General features: G+C 42.2%; 1 protein-coding gene across 1 annotated transcript; it reads left to right on the top strand.

Moving 5' to 3' along the window:
- Window positions 1-2,833: 2,833 nt before the first annotated feature.
- Window positions 2,834-4,609, top strand: LOC306713798 (potassium voltage-gated channel subfamily A member 1; the record flags this gene model as incomplete). Its single annotated transcript, XM_079183629.1, has 1 exon — window positions 2,834-4,609. The coding sequence occupies one exon, from the start codon at window positions 2,834-2,836 to the stop codon at window positions 4,607-4,609; it is 1,776 nt and encodes a 591-aa protein (XP_079039755.1).
- Window positions 4,610-9,471: the final 4,862 nt, after the last annotated feature.

The following is a 9,471-nucleotide window of genomic DNA, read 5'->3' as shown; positions in this document are numbered from 1 at the left end:
CGCATTTGCTCCCTTGTCTCCTCCTCCGTCGGTTTACGAGCTGCAGTTTCCCGTGTTTTTTTAAAATCCGCCCGTCGTCCGCATGACAAACAATATAAAGTTTATTGTAGAAACATCCTAATGGCTGTATCCAGTGCGTGAAATCGCAGCGTTGCCAGTGGCCAGTCTCACACAGTGAGCTCTGGATGCTGGCGAGTTATTATTCATGGCTGCGGTCTGAGGACAGAGCACTAATCCAGGGGCGGAGAGATGCACATAGTTCTTATCATGATGAGGCTGCAGCATTAGATAAGGAAAAGGATAAATATAGAGCCCGTGCTTTGTTTTCCTAATCCACCCACGGGGCGAAGAAACTAACCTTTTAAATAGGTCACCTTCTCTGCTTTTAGAAAACCGACGCACTCAGGCTCTGTGTGTCCACTGGCTGTGTGTGTGTGTGTGTGTGTGTGTGTGTGTTGTCCTTTTGTGCAAGCCAGTTTGAGTTTTGGATGTTTCAGAGTGACTGCATTCTGAATCGTCCTCAGTTAAAAAGGGTCGGTTCACTCAAATTACACAAAAAATACAAATTACCACGATTCAGGTTTCTTTTATTTTTAAGTATAATTGATTGAAAACACATTTTGTGCAGCGTTATGCTAGCTGTTTCCCCCTGCGTCTAGGTTTTATGCTAAGCTAGGCTAACCATGTTGCGTTTTCCTTTATCCGTGTCTTGTGACTATAAGCTCAGGCATGAGTTGGATTTTTAAACACAAAACAATAATATAATATATTTGTATTATAAGAAATACAGTCCAGTTTGTCCGGAACAATAATTTAAATAATAAACATTTTCTGACTTTATCGTGATTTTATACGTTCAAGATGGACTTCTGCTATGATCTGAATTAACTCAACATTATAAATAGTTTAGTTTATTTAGAATTAGCTACGAGCTAATTTGTTTTACCACCTAAAGAAATACGACTACACAGTATGTTTCTCCATATGTGCAGCGGAAATACATAGAAATGAAGAGAAGAACCTTCAATCATCTCATTATTATTATTATACTTTCCAATAATAAAATTAAACTCAACAAAAGCTTCAGCTGTCATTAGGTTTTGTGTTTATTTGTGATATTGATAAAAATAAATGTAAATCCACTGCATGACTTCAGAGGGTGAATGTGCTGCTGGTCTTCATAGAATAACTCGGGTTTGTGTGTGTGCAGGAAAACAAAAGGACCCGGAAACATCCGGAGACCCAGCAGAGAGCAGAGTGCGGCCCCGGGGGCCCCGGGGGCCCGAACCCTCCGTCCACGGAGGAGAAGAGGACTCGGACACAAAGAGACGAAGTGAACCGAGTCCATGGACGTCGTCATGTGGAAGCAGCTCTTTGTGCTGCGAGGAAATGGATTTGTGTGCATTGAGGCTCTGATGTTATATAAGATTCAGGGAGAGAAAGTAAAGCAGGAAATATATAATATATATAAAGAGTATCAACAACATTAAAACACAGGACACATTACACATGTGGAGACAGAGCTGCTCACCAGACTCCTGCTGTAAATTATTTAGGATAACAACATTGTCGGACGGCCTGTAGTTTAACAGTCAACGCTTCACGAAGACAAATGTGGCACAAATTCTAACAGGATTTTCAGAAAATCTGCAAAAGAAAAAGCTAATTTATTAACAATACTCTCCAAGTCTGTTGTGTGGATATGAGTATAATATATATATATATAAACAGCTGGTGGAGCTAGTTCTCCATTGAGCGCCATTCAAATCTGAGATAAAAGAAGCTTCAATCAAAGCTTAAACATGACATCATCCTTTATTCACTTATTTATGCGTTTTGCTTTTATTTTACGCCTCAAGTTTAAACTTGCGATTATTTTAAGCACAAATTGAAAATGCACCGAAATACATGTGGTGCTGACCGAATTACTGCCTGAGTGGAAATGCAAAAACAAATGCAATACAGATTAGAATAGATAAAATAAAATAAACCTTTATTCAGGTTTATTAGGTTTAGTTAGCTAGAAGTAGGCTATGAAATAAAAACAGATTAAAAAGAGCAGTTAGACTACAAAGTATGATGCAAACAGTTTAAGTTCAACTCTATGATGTTACTCATAAAACTATGAGAAGAATAAACTCCTGTCAGGACGGTGTTCGGTTGAGTGTATTTTCTTAAAGGGACAGTGTCCTGGATGTAGTGCCTCTAGTGGTGAGGTTGCAGATTACATCCAACAGCTGAGTCCTCCTGACAGACTGCTCAGGTTTAGGAAAAGATCGTGAAAAATACGTCCTCAGGTTTAGAGAACGCTGGATGAGACTCCGCCTCCTGCTCCCCTCCGTAGGTATGAAAAACACAAAAGACTCAGTTTCAGGTGATTATGCACCAATAAAAACATAGTTATGAATATTGTATTTAAATCTTAAAGTTGAACAGATAGTTTGTAGCAGAAAATATCAGCTTAAATGAAGTGTTAGTCATGTTTGTATTTTCATTAAATAAATAAAAAAGCTTTTTGTAACTAATCAGACAGAGGGTGAGTCTCTCTCTCTCTCTCTCTCTCACATCCGGGTCCTCTCTCTCTCCTCTCTTGTGGTTTTAATATTTACTTCATCCACAGCAGCAGCGGCTTAGAGCCTTAACGAGAGCAACACGCATGCACGTGAAGAGGAGCAGCTCCGTGAGCCCACCAGCATCCATCTCGTTATTCTGTATTTTAGAGGAAAACTAACTTTTTTCTTTTTTTGGTTCCTGAGATATCGGAGAGGATGCTCGCGCTCCGGATCAACAAGTCTCTCTGGTTTTTCACACATTAACTGTGGATGGCTGCGGAATGGAGATAGCCTTGGTGAGCTTTGAGAACGGCGGCGCTAAAGGGAGCGGTGGTGGTGGTGGTGGAGGAGGTGGAGGAGGTGGAGGAGGAGGCAACAATGCCGAGGAGAGCTGCCGGAACGCGCTGGATGTCCCTCAGCCGGGCTTCGTTCAAACTGGACTTGGAGAGGACTACGGTAAAGAGCTGAACACCCGGGGGAGTCCTCAGCAGCAGCAGCAGCAGCAGCAGTATCCTCATCCTCATCTTCATCATCAGCAGCAGCAGAGCTCCTGGAAAATCAACGACATGAACAACACTTTCAGCTGCAGCGAGAACGCCATGGATGCGCTTTTACGCGCGGACCACAGTCCCCATCTGTTCGACGAGGACATGCTGGACATGGACATGGACACGGAGAGCAACGAGAGGGTGCTCATCAACATAGCCGGGCTCCGGTACGAGACCCAGCTGGGCACCCTGAACCAGTTCCCGGACACTTTGTTGGGAGACCCCACCAAGAGGATCAAATACTTCGACCCGCTCCGGAACGAGTACTTCTTCGACCGCAACAGACCGAGTTTTGACGGGATTTTGTATTTTTATCAGTCGGGGGGGAAGATCCGCAGACCCGTCAACGTGTCCATCGACGTGTTCGCGGATGAGATTAGGTTTTACCAGCTGGGGGAGGAGGCCATGGAGAGGTTCCGCGAGGATGAGGGCTTTATAAAAGAGGAGGAGAAGCCGCTGCCTCAGAACGAGTTCCAGAAGCAGGTCTGGCTCATATTCGAGTACCCGGAGAGCTCCATGCCGGCTCGGGGCATCGCCATCGTGTCTGTGATCGTCATCACCATATCCATCATCACCTTCTGCCTGGAGACGCTGCCGGAGTTCAGGGACGAGAGGGAGCTGCCGGTCACCAGCCGGATGGACAACAGCACGGCGCCCCGGCCGTCCCTCACCTTTACGGACCCCTTCTTCATCATCGAGACCACGTGCGTCATCTGGTTCACCTTCGAGCTGTTCGTGCGCTTCTTCGCGTGCCCGAGCAAGTCGGAGTTCTCCAAGACCGTGATGAACATCATCGACATCATGTCCATCATGCCTTACTTCATCACAGTGTGCACGGAGCTCGCGGAGCAGCAGGGCCAGGAGCACCAGAACGGGCAGCAGGCCATGTCCCTGGCCATCCTCCGGGTCATCCGCCTGGTGCGGGTCTTCCGCATCTTCAAGCTCTCCAGACACTCCAAGGGGCTCCAGATCCTCGGGCAGACCCTCAAAGCCAGCATGCGGGAGCTGGGCCTCCTCATCTTCTTCCTCTTCATCGGAGTCATCCTCTTCTCCAGCGCGGTGTTCTTCGCGGAGGCGGACGAGCCGGAGTCGCACTTCTCCAGCATCCCCGACGCGTTCTGGTGGGCCGTGGTCACCATGACGACTGTGGGCTACGGGGACATGAGGCCGGTGACCGTCGGGGGGAAGATCGTGGGCTCGCTGTGCGCCATCGCCGGCGTGCTCACCATCGCGCTGCCGGTGCCGGTCATCGTGTCCAACTTCAACTACTTCTACCACCGCGAGACGGACCAGGACCAGTCCTCCCTGAAGGACGAGCCGAACAGCGGCCGAGCGAGCCCCGAACCGAAGCGGAAGGGAAGTAAATCGTCGACCAAGTCGCAGCAGGACGCGGAGAACAACGACGCGAGCGCTTCGGTGGAGAAGGCGAACATCAAAGCGAACAGCAGCATGGACTTCAAGAGATCCCTTTACGCGTTCTGCTTGGACACGCGGGAGACTGACCTGTAGTCCTGCAGGCCTCTCTTTAAAAAAAGAAAAACTAAAAACTACTAAAGCCCGTATTTGTTTAGAATAAACCCCCATTAATGGGCTCTTAAGTCTTTGCACATAGACAGTCGGAGGATCAACACATTTGCAATCCTGAAAAGTTTTAAGAGCGACGGGGTTGATTTATAAAAAGCACATTTTAATCCTCATCCGTTAGTGGAGTCCTGAACGGAACCACGGTGCATGTGATGCAACACAGTGGCCCTTTAAAAAGCAGGAACACCTAGTGGACTTTAAAACTCGTGGAGGAATTTAAAATGGGACACGTGCTGCAGATAATCAAGGACAAGCAGGACTTGGAATAATTACTCGACATGGCGAGCAGGATTATCAGGAGCGCGCGACTCTTGTACATTAAAAAAGCAGTCCATGTCCAGTTAGTGGAAAAAAAAAAAGCCAAATTTTATTTTTCGTACCCTACATTTAGTCATTATGTTTACGCTGGAAAAAAAGGTGCAGCAGATGTGTACATATTTCCCCAAAACCTGCTATTTATGAATTGGATTATGCTGTTTTTTTGGAGAAAAAAAGAGGAAAAAAAAGTATATTTTTGAGACGCAGACGCCTGTTTATGTCCACTCAGGTTCTGTCAGAAGAAGTGAGATACTTTTGTTTTCACTCAGAGGACCTGAAGAAGATTTTTAGCCTTTATTTATGATCGTGTTAAACGAAACATTTGTTTAAATTATTTTAAAAAGAAAGAAGGACATCATATGGAAGTAAAGTGATGGAATGACAGCCAAGAAAAGAGGACAGAGCAGAGACCATCTGGAGAGATCAAGCAGCACAGATACCAGGTCAGTGTCAAGAATCGGATTATTTATCGGGTTTAAAAACGTCTTTTTTTGCATAATGTGACTCCATACCGTGAAGAGCTGGTGCTGAAAGAACAGCTCCTCTGTATGGAGTCACAGTAGTGTCAAAAGCTGTGAGCCAATATTATGATATTTCAGTGACAACATTTTTTGTCAAAGATCCCTCGTGGTTTTGTTTTTAAAGAATTGTGGCGTAAATATTTTAAGATCTGGATATTTTACAAACTAACTCGTCGTTGCTCTCTGGTGGACAAACTTTGTAATGTTTCCTAGAAAAGAACGAGAAAATAGTTGCTGACTGGACGAAGATTTTTATCAATATTACGAGAAAACGTGAAATGGCGAAACTGAACGCATCTGCAAAACGTTCCGATGTTTTCCTTTAAAATCGACTTGTATTAACTGAAGCAATATTAACAGTTTGTTTATGGTTGTGTTCAGGCACTGACAACTCTTAGTTAATATGGTTTTAGTTATAATAACGAAGCACAGAACACGTTACGGATACTTTCTTAGATCAAAACATTCACGTTTTGGTTGAAGTATGTTTTAGCGTCAAAATGCTGTTTTAGTGAACGGAGTCTGTTTGTAGCGATCATAGATAACGGCTTCAGTTGATGACAGCAAGGCGAAGAGGTGAACATATTCTAAATATAACGTACACTTCGGTGTATACGTTTTGTTTTCAGCTCTCGATCATAGCTTCTCTTTAAAGTCACCAGACTCCATTGACAACAACAGTAATTTGACCTCAGAAGAAAGCAGGAGTTACAAGAACAGATCGAACAGATCGAACCATCGCGTTCAGTTACTTCCAAACACAACACATCTGTCGTTGACTCAGCTGGTCTTCACATCGTTCGCAACCTTATTGATTAGCTCGCTTACGTAACGTACGTCACAGTTGTTTTCATTCGCAAAAAACACGTAAAAAGATCGCAGATGGAGTCGATCTTTCAGGACTCAGGAGGTGAAGCTCGGCCTCGGTTGCGTTCAGGTGACGCGTGGTGACCTTCGCCGTTGTTCATCGTTCCTCTCGGCTGAGCGAGCAGCAGGATGAACGTCGAGGTCGGGTTTGACCCTTTTGACCGGATGACAAGTTGGAAATCTTTCAAAGCAGATTATATTAGGCTTTACTGCGTACCGTACAGAGGCATGTGTGTATGTGTGTGTGCATGTGTGTGTGTGAGTGAGCATGTGTGTGTGAGCATGTGTGTGTGTGTGTGTGTGTGAGCATGTGTGTGTGTGTGTGTGAGCAGAGCAGGGGAAATTGAATTTAGTCTTTTCCTCTAATGCATCAACAGAGACCAACTATAATGTTTAATATACAAGCTTGTTGTTCTTTAACTACAAACAACCAAGAAAAAATAAATATAAGTTAAATAAAAACTAAAATACCTGTGAAGATGATTCAGTCATATATACAATTTATCTATAATAAGACTTGTTATATAATTTATAAGACACAATTATGTGATAAGAAAATGTTTTGACATTCCATACAAATTAAAAATATATATTTTTTATTATTCATTAAGTCTTACATTTAAACTATGAGATAGTTTCACTGTATTTATCTCATTTATTTCTAAATCAGAAACGTGCTTCCATAAATTCTTTAGTGAACAAAAACGTCATAGATTCAAATGGAAATATCTTTTGTAACAAAAAGCAGCATCGAGTGATTTTCTTAAATCTGATTGGATGTTTAAAGAGTTTCACTCAATCTGCTGATCACAGATTTTTTATATTTGTTCTTACTATATATAAATGAAATAACACTGGTGAACTTATAAGACCTAAGAAAAATATACAGCAAACACTTAACACATTTTAGCACAAATGTAAGATAATTCATTAAAGATTACAACAAAAATATGAATTAAAAATGAATATAAAAATATATGAACTTTACAGCTTTTATCCAAAGCGACTTACAATTCAGATTCTATCACAATTCTACACCGTAGGCTCAGCTACAGGAGATATTTTGGGGTTAAGTGTCTTTGCTCAAGGACACATCGACATGCGACTAGTGGAGCCTGAACCGGGGATCGAACCGCCGACCTCCGGTGGAGGACCTGGAGGACGGCCCCGCTATCCACTTAGCCAAGTGTAAAAGCAATGATACCGACACAATAGCAATAAGAGTAAAGTAAACCAATAACAGTAATTGAAACTAAAATTGAAACTAAAATAGAAAAAGTGAAAAACAAATATTAAATACAAGAGTAAAAATACAAAATGTATACGTGGTACTAACACCAGAGCCGTAATGAAAATATAATAGAAAAGTAATATTGATTGTTATGATGTTGAGAAATAATCAAATTACAACTTTAGCATGTTCCACATATAATAAGGATTGTAAATGTACTTTATATACATAAAAACATATAATGTGTGTTAAAGTCATCCGTGTCTCCTTCAGTAGGACGGAGACGTCCCTGCAGGACTCCGTCCTCACGCTGTCGGGGGTTGACGGGAGATTTTAGTTTTATTTTTAGTTTGAGTTATAAACTGCAGAGGACAGATGGAGTCTGCAGGCGAGTCGGCCTCTTTCTCTGGTTTCTATCTCTGAAGCATTGAGAGCTTCCTCTTGTCCTGAGAGACCCTGAACACATCGGGGGGGGGGGGGGGGGGGGGGCTTTAATCGAGTACACTTTGGATAAAAGTGGCACAATTTACAGAAATCTTTTTCCATTTAGTCTCGGGTCACATTACGGAGATAAACCTTTTTTTTTCATTTGCACAAGTAACCAAATAATACAAAACACATATAGTGATGAGATCAAAGCCCATTTTGGACAGGTAATGATGCGTTTAAAAAAACGGTGTTAAAACAGGCTCTGGTGCTAAATTACAGCATTTTTAAATGTTTTTAAAGAACCGAGTATTGATAAGAGTAGCCCCTAGTTGTACTGCTTTGTCTTTGCTGAAGAAGAGCTAATGCTAGCATGCTAACTCACTAAGCTAAGAAGGTGAACATTGTACCTGCTACACATCAGCATGTTAGCATTAAAGTCACAGTAAAAGTTCAACAGAGCTCTGAAAAGACATTTTTAGGCGAACAACGTTGTAAGACAAAAACACGGACAACACCACGGTAGAGACCTGTCAATCACCCTGTGGCCCCGCCCCTAAAGCATCCCCTGCTTTATGGTCTGTTTGACTCTAAATGGACCATCATTTACTAAATGAACATCATGCTGTATTGAAGAAGACTTGAAACTAGAGATTGAGACCATAAACTCATGTTTACAATGTTTACTGAGGTAATAAATCAAGAGAGAAGTAGAGTCATTTTCTCATAGACTTCTATACAACCAGAGGAGTCGCCCCCTGGTGGACACTAGAGAGAATGCAGCTTTAACACGTGAAGCTTTGGCTTCACTTAAAGAACCGGAGGTTGTCTCCTGGTTTTAGTGGGTCTGTTTTGTAGTCTTTCTTCAAAGGATATTTGTTCATTGGGAAAACTAAACTTAAGAGCACTGTTGGAGCCTAAAAGTGCTCATGAGGACATGTTCTGTTTTGTTTTCAGAACATGGTCTAAACACCAACATGTTGACGTCATCATTGTGTCTCTTGGTGTTTTTATAAAGATTTATGAAAACGAGACCAAACTTCAATCTCTCTCAGCCTCAAATGCACTTTACTAGAATAAATATATCATCATTTAAAATCACATTAGAAAGACTCAAGTGACATTTATCACAGAGAATATATTATATGAGACAAATAGGCACACACACACACACACACACACACACACATAAATGTTCACTTTATATATTTTTGTTCCTACATTGAAACCGTTTATTTGCAAACGAACTTTATGCAAAACAATTTATTTTTTAGTGTCATGTTTGAATATCAGGCAACTTAAAAAGAAAAGAGAAGAGAAATGACATTTATTTTGTATTTGGTGGTAAATCATCTGCTGACCTCATCGTCCGTCAGCTCTGCTGCCTTTAATCATTTCGGGGGCTCTTCTGTTCTCCGGTTCTC

This window comes from Pholis gunnellus, assembly GCF_910591455.1.
Source record: "Pholis gunnellus genome assembly, chromosome: 22".
In the NCBI taxonomy this organism is placed as follows: Eukaryota; Metazoa; Chordata; class Actinopteri; order Perciformes; family Pholidae; genus Pholis; species Pholis gunnellus.
Note: the sequence above shows the minus strand (reverse complement) of the source record. Positions and strands in the feature narration are given on the sequence as shown.